At 48.9% G+C, this 22,854-nt stretch overlaps 1 protein-coding gene across 4 annotated transcripts; it reads right to left on the reverse strand.

The window, feature by feature from the left end:
- Positions 1-2,743: 2,743 nt before the first annotated feature.
- Positions 2,744-13,195, reverse strand: LOC141107376 (uncharacterized). Of its 4 annotated transcripts, none has more exons than XM_073598068.1 (4): positions 12,937-13,195; positions 7,870-8,004; positions 5,173-5,315; positions 2,744-3,442 (listed from the first exon to the last, which is right to left on the reverse strand). In XM_073598068.1, the coding sequence occupies exons 2-4, from the start codon at positions 8,000-8,002 to the stop codon at positions 2,843-2,845; spliced, it is 876 nt and encodes a 291-aa protein (XP_073454169.1). In that variant the 5' UTR covers positions 8,003-8,004; positions 12,937-13,195; the 3' UTR covers positions 2,744-2,842. The 4 variants fall into 4 exon arrangements, with proteins under 4 accessions (XP_073454169.1, XP_073454167.1, XP_073454168.1 ...); XM_073598066.1 differs by having other exon boundaries at positions 7,870-8,110; positions 12,937-13,193; XM_073598067.1 differs by lacking the exon at positions 12,937-13,195 and adding an exon at positions 10,259-10,779.
- Positions 13,196-22,854: the final 9,659 nt, after the last annotated feature.

A 22,854-nucleotide genomic window follows, 5' to 3' on the forward strand; every position in this document is an offset into this window, starting at 1 on the left:
ATACTGATAATAGAGGGGATACATTGGGGGGGGGACATACTTTGGGGGGGGGGGTGACTTGTATACATGACTCGGATCTAACCGCCCCTCTCTCCTCTTGCAGTTTGAACTCTCACCGTTTCCCGTTACCCGGCTACAAGATGCAGAAGGTGAAGTCTGGCGGTATGAAGCGGTTCTGCCACGTCCTCTCCTCGCCCTGCTCTGACGCCCCTTTCACACCCCTTCTGTGTCACCCTGATGAGGGCTCGGGGGGCAGACTAGTTTGTGTTCCTTCATTCAAAGGCACCATCACAGTGGCGGAGGCCCACGGGGACCGCAGCGCTCTTCACGCTATCCCAGACAGGCCCCCGCTATCCATCCCCCCGGGGCTGAAGCAAAGATTCCAGCCGTTCGGTGCTCTTCCACCCAAAGTGGACGGTGCGGTGGACTCTCTCTTACCAAGCAGCACCAAGAAAAAAAAGAAAGCAAAAAAACGCAGACGAGAGGAACAGGACACTAATCCCTAATGTGGATCATGATTAGATAACTTCTAGGATAGAGATCAATAAATCATATTTTCTAAGAAGTGTCATGGTTTGTATTGCTACAACCGTCCACTAGGTGGAAGATCTGTATTACTGCGACTGTCCACTAGGTGGCAGATCTGTATGACTGCGACCGTCCACTAGGTGGCAGATCTGTATGACCGCGACCGTCCACTAGGTGGCAGATCTGTATTACTGCGACCGTCCACTAGGTGGCAGATCTGTATGACTGCGACCGTCCACTAGGTGGCAGATCTGTATGACCGCGACCGTCCACTAGGTGGCAGATCTGTATTACTGCGACCGTCCACTTGGTGGCAGATCTGTATTACTGCGACCGTCCACTTGGTGGCAGATCTGTATTACTGTGACCGTCCACTAGGTGGCAGATCTGTATTACTGCGACCGTCCACTAGGTGGCAGATCTGTATTACTGCGACCGTCCACTAGGTGGCAGATCTGTATTACTGCGACCGTCCACTAGGTGGCAGATCTGTATTACTGCGACCGTCCACTAGGTGGCAGATCTGTATTACTGCGACCGTCCACTAGGTGGCAGATCTGTATTACTGCGACCGTCCACTAGGTGGCAGATCTGTATTACTGCGACCGTCCACTAGGTGGCAGATCTGTATTACTGCGACCGTCCACTAGGTGGCAGATCTGTATTACTGCGACCGTCCACTAGGTGGCAGATCTGTATTACTGCGACCGTCCACTAGGTGGCAGATCTGTATTACTGCGACCGTCCACTAGGTGGCAGATCTGTATTACTGCGACCGTCCACTTGGTGGCAGATCTGTATAATGCAAAGCGGGCCAGTGGTATGGGGCTGTTTAATGTAAAGGGTTCCAGAGGTGCGGGGGCTGTGTAATGTAAAGGGGTCCAGAGGTGCGGGGGCTGTGTAATGTAAAGGGCTCCAGAGGTGCGGGGGCTGTGTAATGTAAAGGGGTCCAGAAGTGCGGAGGACTGTGTAATGTAAAGCGTGCCAGAGGTGCGGGGGCTGTGTAATGTAAAGGGCTCCAGAGGTGCGGGGGCTGTGTAATGTAAAGGGCTCCAGAGGTGCGGGGGCTGTGTAATGTAAAGGGCTCCAGAGGTGCGGGGGCTGTGTAATGTAAAGAGGACCAGAAGTGCAGGGCTGTGTAATGCAGGGGACTTTAAACTACGGCCCTCCAGTTGTTCAGGAACTTCAATTCCCATAATGCCTAATCATGTCTGTGAATGTCAGAGTTTTACAATGCCTCATGGGAAGTGTAGTTCTGCAACAGCTGAAGGGCCACAGTTTGAGGATCCCTGGTGTAATGTAAAGGGGGCCAGAGGTGCGGGGGCTGTGTAATGTAAAGGGGCCCAGAGGTGCTGGAGACTGTGTAATGTAAAGTGGGCCAGAGGTGCGGGGGCTGTGTAATGTAATGGGGGCCAGAGGTTCGGGGGCTGTGTAATGTTATCTTCATTTATTAGCAGGTGAATGCGACCCTCCATGCATTCACATACATTGAATCCGGCCTTAAAGTGGAAAAAGGTTGCTAACCCCTTCACTAGATGGTGGATCTGTATTACTGTGACCGTCCACTAGGTGGTAGATCTGTATTACTGCGACCGTCCACTAGATGGTAGATCTGTATTACTGTGACCGTCCACTAGGTGGTAGATCTGTATTACTGTGACCGTCCACTAGGTGGTAGATCTGTATTACTGTGACCGTCCACTAGATGGTAGATCTGTATTACTGTGACCGTCCACTAGGTGGTAGATCTGTATTACTGCGACCGTCCACTTGGTGGCAGATCTGTATTACTGCGACCGTCCACTTGGTGGCAGATCTGTATTACTGCGACCGTCCACTAGGTGGTAGATCTGTATTACTGCGACCGTCCACTAGATGGTAGATCTGTATTACTGCGACCGTCCACTAGGTGGCAGATCTGTATTACTGCGACCGTCCACTAGGTGGCAGATCTGTATTACTGCGACCGTCCACTAGGTGGCAGATCTGTATTACTGCGACCGTCCACTAGGTGGCAGATCTGTATTACTGCGACTGTCCACTAGGTGGCAGATCTGTATTACTGCGATCGTCCACTAGGTGGCAGATCTGTATTACTGTGACCGTCCACTAGATAGTAGATCTGTATTACTGCAACTGTCCACTAGGTGTCACCCCTGACATGTATTGTGAGCTCTGACTGGTGGAATTACAGCAAACAGAAGACCACAGTTAGTTTTAATGAGTTTGTAAAAATAGACTTTAATGCAAGATTCTGAAAAGGTTCTACAGGGAACAGGATTAATAAAATACATTTCATAGACTATAAAACTTTCTATGTACATAGGAGGTGAGGTGAGGCCTCTTCTGATGGAGGACACAGTTCTAGGTGGTCATTGTCTTTGTTTCTGATACATTCAGATGTTGTCCCTGATGATGTCATACTTTTCTCAGATGATGTCATGGTTTCCTCATTGTGTGTGTCGGCGTCCCCTGATGAAGTTTCATCAGGTTCCTGGGATGTGGTGGGTTCAGGTGAAGTCTCTGCCAGCAGAGCCGGGGCTGACGATGATGTGATTTTGGGGTACCCTCCACTCTGTTCCATCACTCTCTGTAGATGTTCCCAACCCCCTTCTTCCCCTTGGAGGGCCCTTTCATATAGTCTAGCATGGGCCCTCAGTTCTCGGATGGAGCGCTGCGTCTCCAGAGTCCGTCGCAGTAAGGCCAGAGAGCGCAGTGAGACTTCCAGGAGGGAAGGGGATGGTCTGTTTTCAGGGGGCGTAGAACTGCGTGGCACTAGAGAGGGTGTGGGGCTAGGGGGAGGGGCTAGACGTGGAGCTATCCTGGGATAGGATCGAAGAATGGGAAGATAGGATGAAGGGGAGGGGCGCTTCCGATGGCGACGTACATGAGGCTGGAGGAGGAGGAGCCGAGGCTGCAAGAAAAAATGGACATACAAATGAGAACACATTCCGATACAAGGAGATCCACCCACTGTATACAATGTATATACTGTGCAACCCTCCCCCTCCATATACACCGACCAACCAGAACACTCCGACCCGTGACTGTATACAGTGTATATTCACCCCCCCCCCCTATATACACCGACTCGATCACAACTTAGTTCAGAGAACTCGGGTGAATGGTGATTCACCCAGGAGAAATTATACCATAGAGCAGGGATATACAGTTAACAGACCTCCAGCTGTTGCAGAACTACAAGTCCCATGAGGCATAGCAAGACTCTGACAGCCACAAGCATGACACCCAGAGGCAGAGGCATGATGGGACTTGTAGTTTGGCAACACCTGGAGGTCCGCTAATTGCATATCCCTGCCATAGAGGCTCCCATGGATTGTCCTCTCCTTCACCCACCAGAAATGACACCATAGAGGCTCCCATGGATGGTCCTCTCCTTCACCCAGGAGAAATGACACCATGGAGGAGGCTCCCATTGATGGTCCTCTCCTTCACCCAGGAGAAATGACACCATGGAGGCTCCCATGAATGGTCCTCTCCTTCACCCAGGAGAAATGACACCATAGAGGCTCCCATGAATGGTCCTCTCCTTCACCCAGGAGAAATGACACCATAGAGGCTCCCATGGATGGTCCTCTTCCCTCATCCAGGAGAAATGACACCATGGAGGCTACCATGGATGGTCCTCTCCCTCATCCAGGATAAATGACACCATGGAGGCTCCCATGGGTGGTCTTCTCCCTCACCCAGGAGAAATTACACCATGGAGGCTCCCATGGATGGTCCTCCTTCTCAACCAGGAGAAATTACACCATGGAGGCTCCCATGGATGGTCCTGTCCCTTACCCAGGAGAAATTGCACCATAGAGGCTCCTATGAATGGTCATCACCCAGGAGAAATTACACCATGGAGGCTCCTATTAATGGTCCTCGCCCAGGAGAAATGACACCATGGAGGCTCCCATCTATGGTCCTTTCTCTCACCCAAGAGAAATGACACCATAGAGGCTCCTATGAATGGTCCTCAACCAGGAGACATGACACCATAGAGGCTCCCATGGATTGTCCTCTCCCACACCCAGGAGAAATTACATCATATAGGCTCCCATGGATGCACATCTCTCTTATCCAGAAGAAATTACACAATAGAGGCTCCCATGGATGGTCCCCTCCCTCACCCAGGAGAAATAACACCATAGAGGCTCCCATGGATGCCCCCCCCCCCCCCCCAGAAGAATGGGGGATTGCCTACTCTGTGTCCCCAGGAATCCTCCCAGTAAAATGGGGTCACCTACTCTGTGTCCTCAGAAATCCTCCTAGAAGAATGGGGTCACCTACTGTGTCCCCAGGAATCCACCCAGAAGAATGGGATCACCTCCTCTGTGTCCCCAGGATTTCTCCCAGAAGAATGGGGTCACCTACTCTGTGTCCCAGGAATCCACCCAGAAGAATGGGGCATTGCCTATTTTGTGTCCCCAGGAATTCTCACAGAAGAATGGGATCACCTACTCTGTGTACACTGGAATCCACCCAGAAGAATGGAATCGCCTACTGTATCCCCAGGAATCCACCCAGAAGAATGGGGGATGACAAACAAAGATCTGAAGGGTTCAATCGTAGCTTTTGGTCTACTTTTCTAGGGATGTTCCTGGACACCTCCCCCCTTCTCTTCTGGCGGCTCACCTGTTTCAGTACGACATTCTGCAAGATATAGATAGGAGTATACGCCGTCTGCACGGTGGTTGTCCCTTGCGGGCCAGATCCCTGTACAATCATGCTTGTTGATCCATTTGTTTCTTCTGAGCTGAGGCTCTCTGAGCTGCTGTCTGTAAAGGGACCACAAAGAACATCCATCAGACATGGATTCCAGAGAGAGAAAGAGACAAAGGACAAGGAAAGGGAAGACTGGAAGACAAGTCCATTGAGCATGATGGGGGAAGGGAAAGACTACTCTTCAGATGACCCAGTTCTGGTGAAGGGTCACTTCAGTCACCTGCCCGGCCAGTCTCGGATGAAACCAAACTCTTCACTGTGTGGAAGTTGAAAAAATCATTGGAAAGAAAATGCAGAGTAATAGGAAGGAGAAGGGTTGGTGGTACTGTAGATGTTACTGTTGGAGGGTAATAGGGAGGAGAAGGGATGGTGGTAATGTAGATGGTACTGTTGGAGGGTAATAGGGAGGAGAAGGGATAGTGGTACTGTAGATGGTACTGTTCATGAGTAATAGGGAGGAGAAGGGATAGTGGTACTGTAGATGTTACTGTTGGAGGGTAATAGGGAGGAGAAGGGTTGGTGGTACTGTAGATGTTACTGTTAGAGGGTAACAGGTAGGAGAAGGGTTTGTGGTACTGCAGATGTTACTGTTGGGGGGTAATAGGGAGGAGAAGGGTTGGTGGTATTCTAGATGTTACTGTTAGAGGGTAATAGGGAGGAGAAGGGATAGTGGTACTGTAGATGTTAATGTTGGAGGGTAATAGGGAGGAGAAGGGTTGGTGGTACTGTAGATGTTAATGTTGGAGGGTAATAGGGAGGAGAAGGGATGGTGGTACTGTAGATGTTAATGTTGGAGGGTAATAGGGAGGAGAAGGGTTGGTGGTACTGTAGATGTTAATGTTGGAGGGTAATAGGGAGGAGAAGGGATGGTGGTACTGTAGATGTTAATGTTGGAGGGTAATAGGGAGGAGAAGAGATGGTGGTACTGTAGATGTTAATGTTGGAGGGTAATAGGGAGGAGAAGGGTTGGTGGTACTGTAGATGTTAATGTTGGAGGGTAATAGGGAGGAGAAGGGATGGTGGTACTGTAGATGTTAATGTTGGAGGGTAATAGGGAGGAGAAGGGTTGGTGGTACTGTAGATGGTACTGTTGGAGGGTAATAGGGTGGAGAAGAGATGGTGGTACTGTAGATGTTACTGTTCATGAGTAATAGGGAGGAGAAGGGATGGTGGTACTGTAGATGTTAATGTCGGAGGGTAACAGGGAGGAGAAGGGTTTGTGGTACTGCAGATGTTACTGTTGGGGGGTAATAGGGAGGAGAAGGGTTGGTGGTATTCTAGATGTTACTGTTAGAGGGTAATAGGGAGGAGAAGGGATGGTGGTACTGTAGATGGTAATGTTGGAGGGTTATAGGGTGGAGAAGAGATGGTGGTACTGTAGATGTTACTGTTCATGAGTAATAGGGAGGAGAAGGGATGGTGGTACTGTAGATGTTAATGTTGGAGGGTAATAGGGAGGAGAAGGGTTGGTGGTACTGTAGATGTTACTGTTGGAGGGTAATAGGGAGGAGGAGAGATGGTGGTACTGTAGATGTTACTGTTCATGAGTAATAGGGAGGAGAAGAGATGGTGGTACTGTAGATGTTACTGTTGGAGGGTAATATGGAGGAGAAGGGTTGGTGGTACTGTAGATGTTACTGTTGGAGGGTAATAGGGAGGAGAAGGGATAGTGGTACTGTAGATGTTACTGTTCATGAGTAATAGGGAGGAGAAGAGATGGTGGTACTGTAGATGTTAATGTTGGAGGGTAATAGGGAGGAGAAGGGTTGATGGTACTGTAGATGTTTCTGTTGGAGGGTAATATGGGGGAGAAGAGATGGTGGTTCTGTAGATGTTACTGTTCATGAGTAATAGGGAGGAGAAGAGATGGTGGTACTGTAGATGTTACTGTTGGAGGGTAATAGGGAGGAGAAGGGTTGATGGTACTGTAGATGTTTCTGTTGGAGGGTAATATGGAGGAGAAGAGATGGTGGTACTGTAGATGTTACTGTTCATGAGTAATAGGGAGGAGAAGAGATGGTGGTACTGTAGATGTTAATGTTGGAGGGTAATAGGGAGGAGAAGGATTGATGGTACTGTAGATGTTACTGTTGGAGGGTAATAGGGAGGAGAAGGGATGATGGTACTGTAGATGTTTCTGTTGGAGGGTAATATGGAGGAGAAGAGATGGTGGTACTGTAGATGTTACTGTTGGAGGGTAATAGGGAGGAGAAGGGATGATGGTACTGTAGATGTTAATGTTGGAGGGTAATATGGTGGAGAAGGGATGGTGGTAATGTAGATGTTAATGTTGGAGGGTAATAGGGAGGAGAAGGGATGGTGGTAATGTAGATGTTAATGTTGGAGGGTAATAGGGAGGAGAAGGGATGGTGGTAATGTAGATGTTAATGTTGGAGGGTAAAGGGGAGGAGAAGGGATGATGGTACTGTAGATGTTACTGTTGGGAGAATGGAAGAGAGAGTGATGATGGTGTTGATGTCATTACAGAGAAAATGTTGTTGGATCTTTGATGTTCTAATTGGAGAGGAAATTATATCGATGTTTTCCATAAATATGTTCTACAAATGGAAAGAGAAAAGTGATTTAGGTCAAGAAGCGGCCATCTACCTGAGTACCCAGAATCCTTTTCGCTTTCACTTTTCACTTTAGACTTCACGCTGGGCTTGCTCCCCGCCTCGCTGTCCTCGTGCTTTTCTTCTTCAGGCTTTGGGGGTCCGGTCTCAGTTGGTGGGGATTTCATGGCTGTTTTTTTGAGAGAACAAGTGAAAGCAGAGACATCTATCCAGACTCTTAAACCAAGAGTTGTAAGTTGTAATAATAGGTTGCGTGTGATGAGTTCTGAAGAAGTCTGTATGTGGGGCAGAAACAAACAGCAGTTATGATAACTATATTAATGTCTAATGGTAGTTGGACCATTTCTAGGCCATTCATTAGACCCTGCCACATGTATCTGGCTGTGTGGGTGCAGGTCATTGCCAGATTGAAGGTGTTAATAATTCAGACTTTAGCCTACTTATTATAAATGACCAGTGAAGGTACAGGTATATTCCTGGGGTGTCCAGACCATATTTTGCTCCTGTTATAGGTTGCTCTTTTATGTCACCTGACCATAGCAGGTCTATGTGTGTTGGGGACAAGATGGGCAGCTGATGCACACAATAAATGTGACTTGTCTGCAATTTACTTTAGAAGCACCGCATCTACATTTAAAGCTGAGAGGAACTTCATAGTAAGGATGGGTTGTGAAGATAAACATAGAAAGAGGAGTACAATTCCTGACACCTGAGGGTCATCATCATAAGGACACACTGCACAGCAGAAAGATGGTAAGTAGCCATTGTGGTAGTAAATGGTTGAGGGTTAAGGTGGGTGGTCACTAAACCTCTACAGCAGTGGAATTTAGAAGCTTAATACCTTTATCCAGATTGGGCAAATATAATTTGGCAAGGTCCAGATCAGATGGTCAGTGATGATGGGCAGCATTTTTGACTAGTGTGTGGTAACAAAACAAGGAGCAGAGTGGTCTGAACAGCGACCCCAAAAAATAAGATCAAATAGGTGGAACATGACAATAAAAGATTACAGAGCAGAACATATAAAACCAATAATACAGAGATAAAGTACAGTCATACATTATAGGAGAGCGGCAGTAAGGTTTTTATCAGTCAGAGGAGTGAGGGACAATGAGTTCCAGCTTCACTTAGAACATAGATAGAGCTACTCACGTCCAGGACCTAGCTGTAGACATCCGTGGATGATGGAACATTGAGTAGCCCTAGTCTATAGGGCACTTGGAATTACTATATCTATGTATATAAAGAGAAAGAGATTGAGGTCTATATTGCCACTAACGACAGGTGTTCCATAGAAGTTACAAGATAAGGGTATACACTATATGGCCAAGGGCATGCGAACACTCCTCTAAAAGACTGAGTTGAGGTGTCTCCAGTGAAGGGCCCTGGTAATACTCCATCATACAAAGACAATGGAGACAATTGTGTAATAACAGTTTGGAGAAGACTCTTTCCTGTTCCAACATGACTGTCTCCCCCCGTGTACAAAGCCAGCCCCATAAAGACATGGTGTGACCAGTTTGGTGTGGAGAAACTGAAGTGTCCTGACCTCAGAGTCCTGACTTCATCCCTACTGAGGTCACTACCTGACCTCCCAAATCAGCACAAATTCCCACAGACAGCCTCCTAAATTTTGTGGAAAGTCTCCCCAGAAGAGCGGAGGATGTTGTAGATGCAAAGTGGGACAGCTCCATAAAGACATGTTCTGACCAGTTTGTTGGAGAGGAACCTGAGGAACCTATTGAACATCTATGGGATAAATTGGAATACCAATTGAGAGCCAGGTCTTCTCATCCAACATCTGTACCTGACCTCACAAATGATTAGACTTATTCATAGAGGTAGCTCTACAATTAAGCCCAATCCAGGTACACCAAATCCACGAAGACATGGTTTGATGAGCTGGGTGTGGAAGAACTCATGCCCCGCACAGAGCCTTGACCTCAACCGTATTGAACACCTTTGGAATGAATTGAAATACCAGTTGGGAGCCAGGTTTTCTCACCCAACATCAGCACCTGACCTCACAAATGGAAAGAAAAATCCCACAAACACTCTCCAAAATCTTGTGGAAAGTCTTCCCAGAAGAGTAGAGGATGTTGTAGCCACAGAGGTGGGAACTCCATATTAATGGCCATGGGTGGAGGAAGGGGGCATCTCCATGGCCACGATTCTGGAATGGGATGTCCAACAAGCTCCTATAGATGTGATGGTCAGGCATCTACAGACGTTTGGCCACATAGTGTAGGATTTGGATCACAGAGATTCATTGGTCATTCTGCACAGGATTCACCCCATCCCGTGTGTATCTCACAGTCCTTTAGGACCCAGAGATCTCTCCCTCCCGTAGCATGTCGTGCTGCCATACAAACTATTGTAGTTCGTTTTTCTCCTCCTGTCATATATAACATTGTGTGACTCACCCTCTTCCTTCGCTGTCCTCTTCCTTCTGCTATTTCTCAGTCTTCGTAGTTCCTAGATAGAAGGGATTTCTCAACTTGCTCTTCCTTCGTCACTTGTGTATGAGTGTTGAAGGTCTCTTGTGTATGAGTGTTTAAGGTCTCTTGTGTATGTATGAGTGTTGAAGGTGGACTCGTCTGGGTACAGTAGTCACCTCCCATTGTACAGTCTGTGATTGCTTGGGGATGGTGTGAGTAACGCGGTGTACTGTACTCGCTGTGCGCTCCGCCCTGTACAGTGTACACACGTGGAGTGCCATTCCTCCCTTCCACATGGAGAACATTGTGTTGTGTTTATCCAGCTTTTATCTATTATTTGTCATTCTCTTCTGCCAGCCAAAAAAATGCCTGACCTTCGTTGTGCCCTGGCTGGCTGCGTTGGTGTAGAATGTGGTACGGCATGTTCTAGTGTGCCGTACGGTTAGGCTGGCAGCTCATTGCACAGCAGTCTTGGAAAGGGAATACAAGGAGCTCCACTCGCTCATCTACAACACAAGGGGAAGGGTCAGCGTTTTATGTGACTGTGAATTTACAAATTCCACTGGACGCTGAAAATAACCGAAGACGTTTTTGCAAATAAGGGTCCTTATCGTGGTGTGCTAGCTTTGTGAACTCAACCAAAGGTCTCACCAAGACACCCCCAAATACCGCTGGTGACCCCCAGAATGGAAACCTCTCTGTTCATGGCCTCTAATGTATAACATAGGGACAGAAGAATTTAGAGGAACGCCATCTGTTGGGTACGCGGTTGGCCGTGGTTGGGGATTTTCAGGGCTCATCCTATACAGAAGTCTTCTCTTCAGCCATAAATGACCCATCAGACAGCTGAGATGGTTCATTATTAGAAAAGATGGTCTGCAAGAAAGGAGTTGTGGACCATCTTTTCTCATGATTACTTCTGTAGTTGTATGACTGCCTTTCCGCACCCTCTAAACAATCTTCTGATCATACTGGGTACTATCCCCCTACTTCTGCTCTAATTTATGGTTCATTATTGGTCTCCTTCAGAGCTGCCAACCATCCTCCCTCAAATACACCCTCAGAGCTCTTGGCGTCCACTCTTCTACCCAATGGGCTCATCCAGTGGTCTGTAGTAAATAAGTGGAGTTATCCTAAAATGTATGGGTGGCCAATACGATGTCTTAGTTTTGGATGGAGTTGGAAAGGAACTCCTGTCAGGTTTTTCCTGCTCTCCGGCTCTTCATTAAGAGATTTCTCCTCATTTCCTGTCCAGCTGATAACGTTTTACCAGACAAGAAGTGAGGGGGAATCTCCAACTGCAACATTGATGGATGTAACAATTCCTTTCTTGAAAAGGGTAGGAGAAGGTTAGAACCCCTGTCAGATTTCTATTGCCTTGTCCATGTTTCGGATCCCCCATCACTTCCTGTCTGGAAAAACAGTGTCAGCAGGACAGGAAGTGAGAAGAAATCTCCCTAATGGAGCCTCGGATGCATGGTATGCATGAAAATTACATAAGACAACTCTATAGTTATCCATCATGTATCTGATTATATAGGATGTATAGAAACCCCTATACTGACCCCCATATATCTGTATATAGGATGTATAGAAACCCCTATACTGACCCCCATATATCTGTATATAGGATGTATAGAAACCCCTATACTGACCCCATACATCTGTATATATAGGATGTATAGAAACCCCTATACTGACCCCCATATATCTGTATATAGGATGTATAGACACCCCTATACTGACCCCATATATCTGTATATATAGGATGTATAGACACTCCTATACTGACCCCCATATATCTGTATATAGGATGTATATAAACCCCTATACTGACCCCCATATATCTGTATATAGGATGTATATAAACCCCTATACTGACCCCCATATATCTGTATATAGGATGTATAGACACCCCTATACTGACCCCATATATCTGTATATATAGGATGTATAGACACTCCTATACTGACCCCCATATATCTGTATATAGGATGTATATAAACCCCTATACTGACCCCCATATATCTGTATATAGGATGTATATAAACCCCTATACTGACCCCCATATATCTGTATATAGGATGTATAGACACCCCTATACTGACCCCCATATATCTGTATATATGATGTATAGACACCCCTATACTGACCCCATATATCTGTATATATAGGATGTATAGACACTCCTATACTGACCCCCATATATCTGTATATATAGGATGTATAGACACTCCTATACTGACCCCCATATATCTGTATATAGGATGTATAGACACTCCTATACTGACCCCCATATATCTGTATATAGGATGTATATAAACCCCTATACTGACCCCCATATATCTGTATATAGGATGTATAGACACCCCTATACTGACCCCATATATCTGTATATATAGGATGTATAGACACTCCTATACTGACCCCCATATATCTGTATATAGGATGTATAGACACCCCTATACTGACCCCCATATATCTGTATATAGGATGTATAGACACCCCTATACTGACCCCCATATATCTATATAGGATGTATAGACACCCCTATACTGACCCCCATATATCTGTATATAGGATGTATAGACACCCCTATACTGACCTCCATATACCTGTGTATATATATATTGAATGTAAGAGATGCAGAGGGGACCCCTTACCTTGCTGCTCTCCTCTCTGGTATCTGATGGATTTCTGACACCTCTTGGTATAAGCCCTGCCCTGTCCCGCTCTGCTCTCCGCCTCTCCCTGCCATGCTCTGCGGGGCTCTATAGCTGGTGTTGGGATTACATAATGGATCGTTCACATGGATGTTATAAGCCGGAGCGGGTGTTACACGCGGTCATGTGACCCGCTCCACACGCTCTCTAAGGGGTTTATCTCCATGGATATGGGGGTCATTCATCGTCCTGTGTGTCCCCTATAGAGAGCTCATCTCCTCCTACAAATGAGGGGCCCCAAAACCCCAGACCTGTATGGGGGCCCCGGACCGGGAGTACCCGGGGGGATCACAGCGATCCCCAAAATGACCAATCTGTCATCTAATTATTATCTATCGATCTCCCAATCAATCTGCTGATTGTATCTGTATTGTGTGAATCGTGCTCCTCTCCCTGCATGTCGCCTGTGCTCCTCTCCCCCCCCCCCTTCATGCAGCGTGTCTGTGTGTGTGATCAGATTGTGTGACGTACAATAACACTCGCTCAGCCATGTGCTGCTGAATTAACCCATCCCAGGGAGAGAGGAGAGGAGAGGAGAGAGGAAGAGAGAGGAGAGGAGAGAAGAGAGAGAAGAGAGAGAAGAGAGGAGAGAAGAGAGAGGAGAGAGAGAGGAGAGAGGAGAGGAGAGAGAGAGGAGAGAAGGGAGAGGAGAGAGAGATGAGAGAGGAGAAAAGAGAGAGAGAGAAAAGAGAGGAGAGAAGTACAGAGAGAGGGGAGAAGAGAGGAGAGAAGGACAGAGAGGAGAGAAGGACAGAGAGAAGAGAGAGGATAGAAGAGGGGAGAGAAGAGAGAGGAGAGAAGAGAGAGAGAGAGAGAAGAGAGGAGAGAAGTACAGAAAGAAGGGAGAGGGGAGAGAGGAGAGGAGAGAGAGAGAGAAGAGGAGAGAGAGAGAGAGAAGAGAGGAGAAAAGAGAGAGAGAGAAAAGAGAGGAGAGAAGTACAGAGAGAGGAGAGAAGGACAGAGAGGAGAGAGAGAGAGGAGAGAATGACAGAGAGAGGAGAGAAGGGCAGAGAGAAGAGAGAGGAGAGAAGAGGGGAGAGAAGAGAGAGAGAGAGAGAGGAGAGGAGAGAAGTACAGAAAGAAGGGAGAGGAGAGAAGAGAGAGAGGAGAGGAGAGAAGAGAGGAGAGAAGGACAGAGAGAAAAGAGGAGAGAGAGAGATGAGAGAAGAAAGGAGAGAAGAGAGGACAGAGAGAGGAGAGAAGAGAGAGGAGAAGGAAAGAGAGAGGAGAGAATGGAGGAGAGAAGAGAGAAGATAGAGAGAGAGGAGAGAAGAGAGGAGAGAAGGACAGAGAGAAGAGAGGAGGACAGAGAGAAGAGAGGAGAGAGAGAGAGAAGGACAGAGAGGAGGACAGAGAGAGGAAAGAGAGAGAGAAGAGAGGAGAATAGAGAGAGGAGAGGGTGGTAGAGAGACCAGAGGGAGAGGAGAGAAGAAAGCACAGCTAGAAAGGAGTATAGAGAGGAGAGGAATGGAGAGAGACCAGAGAGAGAGGAGGATGGAGAGAGGAGAGAAGAGAGCGCAGCCAGAGTGAGGTATAGAGAGGAGGATGGAGAGAGTACACAGCTGGAGAGGAGTATAGAGAGGAGGACAAGAAAAAAGTATAGAGAGGAGAGGAAAGTGCACAGCTGAAGAGGAGTATAGAGAGGAAATAAGAGAGCGCAGCCGGAGTGGGGCATAGAGAAGAGGTATAGAGAGGAGAGAAGAGTGCACAGCTGGAGAGGAGTATAGAGAGGAGAGAAGAGTGCACAGCTGGAGAGGAGAGAAGAGTGCACAGCTCAAGAGGATTATAGAGAGGAGAGAAGAGTGCACAGCTGGAGAGGAGTATAGAGAGGAGAGAAGAGTTCACAGCTGGAGAGGAATATAGAGAGGAGAGAAGAGTGCACAGCTGGAGAGGAGTATAGAGAGGAGAGAAGAGTTCACAGCTGGAGAGGAGTATAGAGAGGAGAGAAGAGTGCACAGCTGGAGAGTATAGAGAGGAGAGAAGAGTGCACAGCTGGAGAGGAGTATAGAGAGGAGAGAAGAGTGCACAGCTGGAGAGTATAGAGAGGAGAGAAGAGTGCACAGCTGGAGAGGAGTATAGAGAAGAGAAGAGTGCACAGCTGGAGAGGAGTATAGAGAGGAGAGAAGAGTGCACAGCTGGAGAGTATAGAGAGGAGAGAAGAGTGCACAGCTGGAGAGGAGTATAGAGAGGAGAGAAGAGTTCACAGCTGGAGAGGAGTATAGAGAGGAGAGAAGAGTGCACAGCTGGAGAGGAGTATAGAGAGGAGAGAAGAGTGCACAGCTGGAGAGGAGTATAGAGAGGAGAGAAGAGTGCACAGCTGGAGAGGAGTATAGAGAGGAGAGAAGAGTGCACAGCTGGAGAGTATAGAGAGGAGAGAAGAGTGCACAGCTGGAGAGGAGTATAGAGAGGAGAGAAGAGTGCACAGCTGGAGAGGAGTATAGAGAGGAGAGAAGAGTGCACAGCTGGAGAGGAGTATAGAGAGGAGAGAAGAGTGCACAGCTGGAGAGGAGTATAGAGAGGAGAGGAGAGGGGGAGATATTTTGGGTGAGGTTTGGATGTAGGTTGGAGTGGACTTTGGTTGATGGTATGTTTGGTACTCTTCTCCATGAGAAGTGAGTTTGGTGGATCGGTGGATAAGATGGAGTTTTAGAGAAATTTTAGGAAAAGTTTGTGGCAATAAAGCATGAAATCCACAATCTGAAGGACGGATTTAAGGATTTTCTGTACGCCAACTCCTCCTCCCCCCCTAGATGTTCTGTCCCCAGATGGTATTTCCTCTGCTATAGACACAATTACATAATCTTTGGATAGTACAGTAGGAGCTGCTGTTGAGATGGCCGCAAGGTACAGAACGATCCGGCAGAACCGTGACACGCCCCCACACATGTCCTGGGACGTGCGCCAACCAGAACACAAGGGAACTGAAAGTTATAGGAGGAGAGCCAAATGTACAGAGGGCGTGCCAGAGAGTCCCAGACAGAGTGAGAGAGTTCAGGATCTGAGGTTTATGTCCAACATGGGTTGCTACCTGCCCCCAAGACTTACCTCTGAGGGTTATGTCCAACATGGACTTCTACTAGCCCCCAAGACTTACCTCTGAGGGTTATGTCCAACATGGGCTGCTACCTGCCCCCAAGACTTACCTCTGAGGGTTATGTCCAACATGGGCTGCTACCTGCCCCCAAGACTTACCTCTGAGGGTTATGTCCAACATGGGCTGCTACCTGCCCCCAAGACTTACCTCTGAGGGTTATGTCCAACATGGGCTGCTACCTGCCCCCAAGACTTACCTCTGAGGGTTATGTCCAACATGGGCTGCTACTAGCCCCCAAGACTTATCTATGAGGGTTATGTCCAACATGAGCTGCTACCTGCCCCCAAGACTTACCTCTGAGGGTTATGTCCAACATGGACTGCTACCTGCCCCCAAGACTTACCTCTGAGGGATATGTCCAACATGGGCTGCTACTATCCCCCAAGACTTATCTCTGAGGGTTATGTCCAACATGGGCTGCTACCTGCCCCCAAGACTTACCTCTGAGGGTTATGTCCAACATGGGCTGCTACCTGCCCCCAAGACTTACCTCTGAGGGTTATGTCCAACATGGACTGCTACCTGCCCCCAAGACTTACCTCTGAGGGTTATGTCCAACATGGACTGCTACCTGCCCCCAAGACTTACCGCTGAGGGTTATGTCCAACATGGGCTGCTACCTGCCCCTAAGACTTACCTCTGAGGGATATGTCCAACATGGGCTGCTACTGTCCCCCAAGACTTACCTCTGAGGGTTATGTCCAACATGGGCTGCTACCTGCCCCTAAGACTTACCTCTGAGGGATATGTCCAACATGGGCTGCTACTAGCCCCCAAGGCTTACCTCTGAGGGTTATGTCCAACATGGACTGCTACTAGCCCCCAAGACTTATCTCTGAGGGATATGTCCAACATGGACTGCTACTGGCCCTCAAGACTTATCTCTGAGGGTTATGTCCAACATGGGCTGCTACCTGCCCCCAAGACTTACCTCTGAGGATTGAAGGGTAGGTAGGTATCTGAGACTTTTTCATTTGTGTTTCAGGTATGAATTAATAAGAGAATCAAGTATTAGAGTAATATAACCGACTTACTTTCCGGTACCTAAATTTAAGACATCCTTCAAGATCCTGTAAGATATGCTTTTTTAGAAACCAAGTTTTATGTCTTGAATCGAAATCCAAGAAGACCAGGAGCAGGCCAGAATTCGGATGTTCACTCATCAGACCTAGGCCTAGGAATGTAGATTCACCACAGATGGTCTGAGCGCCCGTGTGCCATCTTCACGGTGGGTGTTGTGTAGGGATGGACGAACGGTTCGGGCCGAACTTTGGTTGTTGGAATGTTCGGGTGAATCCCTGCTCTAGGGGTTCAGTTTTCTTCTGCCTAGTCAGGAGTAAGGACTTAGTTCCCTGCTGGGATCGCTAGTCCTGGGAATTTTTGTTTGTTATTTTTTGCTTTTCCTGGATTTTTTCCGGTGAGATCTCCAATCAACTGCCGGGCTGGGTGACGGACTGGAAACTTGGTCCCGGGGACACCCCAGCCTGGCCAGTGAGCGCGTGCAGACCACAGCTACGCTCTAGGTCAGCCGCAACATAGCCCCACTGGACAGGGGCTGGCCCTGCAAGTTAAACGTCTCGCGAGGTCGCATACAACCGGGTCTCGGCCTGCGGCGTTCCTCATGGCCGACAGCCCCCCCACTTTGGTGGTGAGGAGGATCTGTCCGGGAGCATTACCCGCGCATTTCGCTGGAGAGGTAAGTAGTCCCCTCCTTTCCTTCCCTGGAGTGGTGAGGGACGCAGGTACTCCCTGAGGCGGTCGGTCCCTCGGAGGTTCTTCTCAACCCCCCCTCCTACTCCCCCCCTCTCTCTTTCCCGGGTGAGGCCCAGGCTTCCGGCCTGGAGACTTTTTGGGACACATGACCCTTTTTTCCACCCTCAGGTTTGTATTGGGGGGTATCTGGTGAGACCTGGGAGGCAGGTGATCGGCGGGGCCTGCTGACTAATTTAGGCCGCGGCTTGGCGGTCTACCAGCTAGGATGGGTTCAGTCTCCCCTGCGGGACGTGTGAAAATTTAGGCCGTGACTTTGCGGCCTACAGGTCGAGTGTCCATCCGGGGCTCAGGGTCGGTCCGGTCCCCCCGCGAGCCGTGTGCTTGTGGCGGGTGGCCAAAAATTTAGCCCGCGGCCTACCGGCTCTCAGCGGTCCGTTCCCCCCGCGGACCGCACACTCGCGGCCGGCGTGCAAAAATTTAGGCCACAGCTTTACGGCCTACCGTCCGAGTGTCCGTTCAGGGCCGAGGATTGGCCCGCCCCCCCCGCGGGCCGCGTGCTTGCGGCGGGCGGCCAGAAATTTAGCCCGTGGCTTTTGCGGCCTACTAGGCTGGACAAGGGGACATGGGGACAAGGTGCTTTGGGGGGCTTCTCCAAAGCACCCTCCCCATGTTGAGGGCATGTGGCCTGGTACGGTTCAGGAGGGGGGGGGCGCTCTCTCTCGTTACCCCCTCTTTTCCTGCAGCCTGCCAAGTTGCGTGCTCGGATAAGGGCCTAGTATGGATTTTTGGGGGGGCCCCTACGCCATTTTTTTTCTTTGGTTTGGGTTTCCCCTTAATATTCCTACCAGACCCAAAGGGCCTGGTAATGGACTGGGGGGGGGGGGGGGGGTCCCATGTTTTTTTTTTTTTTCAATGAGTTTTATCTATATTGCCGAAACCCGACAATTCATTACAGCCGCGATCAGTTTTTAATGTCTTTAATCCTTTAGAAATGTCATTTTGCTGTGGTATTGTTCTAAACATGGCAAAATGCGCTACTTTACAGGCAGACTAAGGGGACCAACCCAGGTACGATATATAAAGGAATATTTCATTTTTATTGTTTCACAGGACCCAGGTCTCCAAACACTTTTTATGACAATAACTTGCATATAAGCCTTTAAAGTTAGCACTTTTGATTTTTCATGTTCGTGTCCCATAGACTTTAATGGTGTTCCAGCGGCTTTCGAATTTGCCCCGAACACCGCATATTGTTCGGTGTTCGCCGAACGTCCGAACAACCAAAGTTGTGCTCGGGCCGAACCGTTCCCCCATCCCTATTAATGAAGGGGTTCAGAGGCTTAAGATTTACATTGAGAATTACACAGGAGGAGCGGAATATGACAAAGGGCCGGCGCTAATGTTTTCTGAACCTTACAGTTTACTGGCAGCGCTGTCCCACGGCCAGGAGAGGCGGGGCGGCCGACCTGACAACCTCCCAATAGGTGGCACCCGGGGCGGGCCGCCCCATCCCGGCCCCCTGTTGGTAAAAAAACAGATGTCGGCGTATAACGCGCAGGCACAGATTACCCTTTATTATCAGGGTAAAAAAGTGCATGTTATACGCCAATAAATATGGGATTTATTTATATATATATATATATACTGTATACAGGGGAATAGGGATGACAGTGTGATATATATATATTTATGGTCGCATCCCTATGGCCGATACGGATATGAACAACATAGACTTACCATAAGACTTACAACATGAAATGGACCTGAAGTGTGCCCTGGTCTGGTGGTCGGTATATACCAAAATAAGGGGGCAAAAACATTCAGGTAGGGATGTAGTTTTATTAGTTTTAGCTTTGTTGATTGAGTGAGTTTGGTGAATGCTCGTGCCATTTCCACCTGAGGATTGGGGATGTACTGTGCGGAGCAGGCAGACTTCCACATGCCCAGTCTCTTAATGACGTGATCCGGGACCCCATGCCGGGAGGCTGCCGAGGCGGCTCCGATACGGAGAGAGTGACCGGAGTACTGACTGGGGTTGAGGTGTAGGTTGCATAGAAAAATCCTCACATGTTTGACAAACTGGCAGGCACTCAAGGGTTTGACCGGAGAAGGTAGTAGGGGTCTAGAGTTTGACTGCTCTGGTAGGAGTGACAGCAGGCGGTCGAGTACAGTTACTGGACACCAGACGTTGTTTGTTTTATAGAGATGGATGTCTACCCCGCAGCCTGATTGCTGGGTTTTAGACACTGCAAAGTGGAGGATGAAATGGCGAGCCAAGTGGCGTCTACGGAGAACTTGGCCAGCGGGGTTGGTGCAGGAGAACTTGCTAGCCCGCAAGAACCCGTAGTAGGCTAAGTAGATGGCTGCTTGTATGACCAGGCTGTGGAGAAGGCCAAATGACGAACTAGCAAGGATAGTAGACATATCCCGGAAGATGGCCCTTGTTATAGGCAGATGTTTGGCATTGATCATGGGTTGTCTATTTTGGATGCCATGCAGGATGGCTTGGATCGCATGGGATGCGAATAAAGATGGTTTGGTGGTGGCGGTGATAAATATTGATGGTATAAACATTGATATACCGTTCCACGTAGTAAGGAACTCCTCCCACATTGACAGGTCCGCTACTGCCGCGGTGTCTGAGTTAAGGATTTGACCGGGGTCCATTGTCTGGGAGAGGAAGACCAGGAGGCGTGACACAAAAGATCGACCCTGGGGAATGATCCTCATTGCAAAATTGAGCATTCCTAAGAGAGATTGAAGCTGCTTCTTAGTACACCCCCATATATGGGTGAAGTCTTGGAGGACTGACCTGATGTGGGTCAGCTTGTCGAGGGGGAGGCTGGCCTGCATGGAGCAAGTGTCTAGGTTGACTTCAAGGAAGGTGATGGTGTGTGCTGGGCCGTCTACTTTGTGTTCCTCAATGGGAACATTGAGATTCCCAAAGACGACTCTTAATTTGTCGAGGTCTCCTGGGAGCGCACCAGGCTGTTCAATTAACAAGAAGTAGTCCAAGTAGTGGATGACTTCTTGACACTGAGCTTGGTGCCACAGTATCCAAGTGAGGGACTGTGCAAAGGTGTCAAAGAGCCAGGGGCTACACTTAAAGCCAAAGGTCAGTTTGGTAGCAAAGTAGTACGACTCTTTCCACTTAATCCCAGCACCAGAGGGACGGGTGGATGGGCAGAAGCTTGAAAGCGTCCGAAATGTCAGCCTTGGAGAGCCAGGCGCCTGTGCCTACTTTGATAATGGTCTGAATTGCCATGTCTACAGAAGCATACTTCAAGGAGAATTCCTCCGAGGGGATTAGGGAATTCAGGCTCCGAATTTGGGAAGAATGAGGTGCAGACAGGTACACCAAACGGACTTTATTTGAGAACTTGCCCTTGACAAGCACATTAGGGCTAACTCTCCAGGTACTGAAAGGGGGCTGAGTTAGGGGCCTATGATGAAGCCTTGTTCCAGTTCAGCCTGTAACAACTGGTCTGTGGCCTGTTCATCGGTGGCCACTGAGCGAAGGTTCCTACATTCATAAGTAGTGTGGGGCAGAGAGATGAAGCCGGTATGAAACCCCGCTAAAAATCCTTGGATAAGGAAGGAGGCCATGGAGGGAGTGGGGTGTGAGGTGAGGTAGATCCCCAGCCATAGGACATTTTTCAGGACTTTTTCTGCTGCTTGACCTGGCATAGATTTTTTGGGTACGCCCTGTGGCATACAATGCAGAGGTGTAGCAGGCAGCATTGGCTGAAATTGCACAACCCATAATTAAAATTATTGCAGATGGCTGCTCCTCCTACTGTCTGAACGGAACGTCCAAATTTGTCCCCCTGGGGCGTCTGTGCAGGGGCCCATAGGCCCTGGACTGCACTGGGGGTGGAGGGGACTTCGAAGGGGCGACTGGCTGCCGCGTTGGCGCACCAGGTGGCGATGTGGGTGGAGGACTGGCAAAGTGACGGCAGAACAACTCTGTGTCCATGAGGCTCTAATCCATGCCTGTCTGGAATTGTGAAAGCCTGGCTGCTGCCTTGGCGGAGAAGGAACAATGATAATCGTAAAATGAGAAGCCTCTGTACTTATAGCCCAGGTCCACCACAGTGTGAAGATAGAGGTCCAGCTCTTCCCTCCTGCTGGGAGAGGCCGAGCATAGGACATCCCTCAGCATCCGGAAGGCCAACGCAAATTCTGGAAGGGACAACTCGCGGTTGAGCCTGGGATCTTTGGCCTTGAGGACCACTGACACGTCTCCCCAGGTGTAAGATTTGTTTTCTGCCAGGTCGTGGACTGAAATGAGGACAGAGGCAAGGTTGATGTCCTTGCCGTCCAGAATGTCCTTCCTAATGCTGGCTGGGACCAAGTGTGCTGGGAAGACAGTGGGACTCTTCCCTGTGGTAACTGCAGGAAGGGGTGTCAGAACCTGGACTGCGGCCGGGTCAGGGATGGCCGTGGCCGGACGACCCTCCAAGAGTGCCACTCTAGCTTGGACATCCGTGACTGTGGTAGACAAGGATGACACCATGGTGTGGAGTTGAGAGATGGTGGCAGATATCGACTGAAGGGAAGCCTGCTGGGTGCTGGGCCCAACTGTGGCTGGCGAAGGGAAGAGGAGCCTGAAGGCCTTCCTGGCTGTAGCGGGGAAGGGCACATGCCTGCGCCTCAGTTCCGCTGTCAACTTGGGGATGGTCCATCCCCTGAGGGACTGCACGCTGCCGCTCTCTGAAATCGGAGAAGGTGACAGAGGGGCCGTGAGGTCTTCACTGCCGGCCTGAGACATGGGTCTGGGTGACTTGTGCCATAGACGCAACGTCATGTCTTTGGGTCGAAAGTTGAACAACCGGAAGCTACATTAGGGGTGACATGAAAGTCGGGTTGAATCTCTTTTTTATATACATGTATGTACACGGTTCCTGCGCCTTTGTTTTTTTTTTGTTTTTTTTACTTTTTTGACCTGGGGAAATACCGTCCAAGCTGGTGCATTATGGACCTACTGAACTCGACTGACCTAGAGGAGAAATGACAGATAACAAGTGGTGAGAGGCTTTGACTACCTAAAC

Source organism: Aquarana catesbeiana, linkage group LG09, assembly GCF_042186555.1.
Source record: "Aquarana catesbeiana isolate 2022-GZ linkage group LG09, ASM4218655v1, whole genome shotgun sequence".
In the NCBI taxonomy this organism is placed as follows: domain Eukaryota; kingdom Metazoa; phylum Chordata; class Amphibia; order Anura; family Ranidae; genus Aquarana; species Aquarana catesbeiana.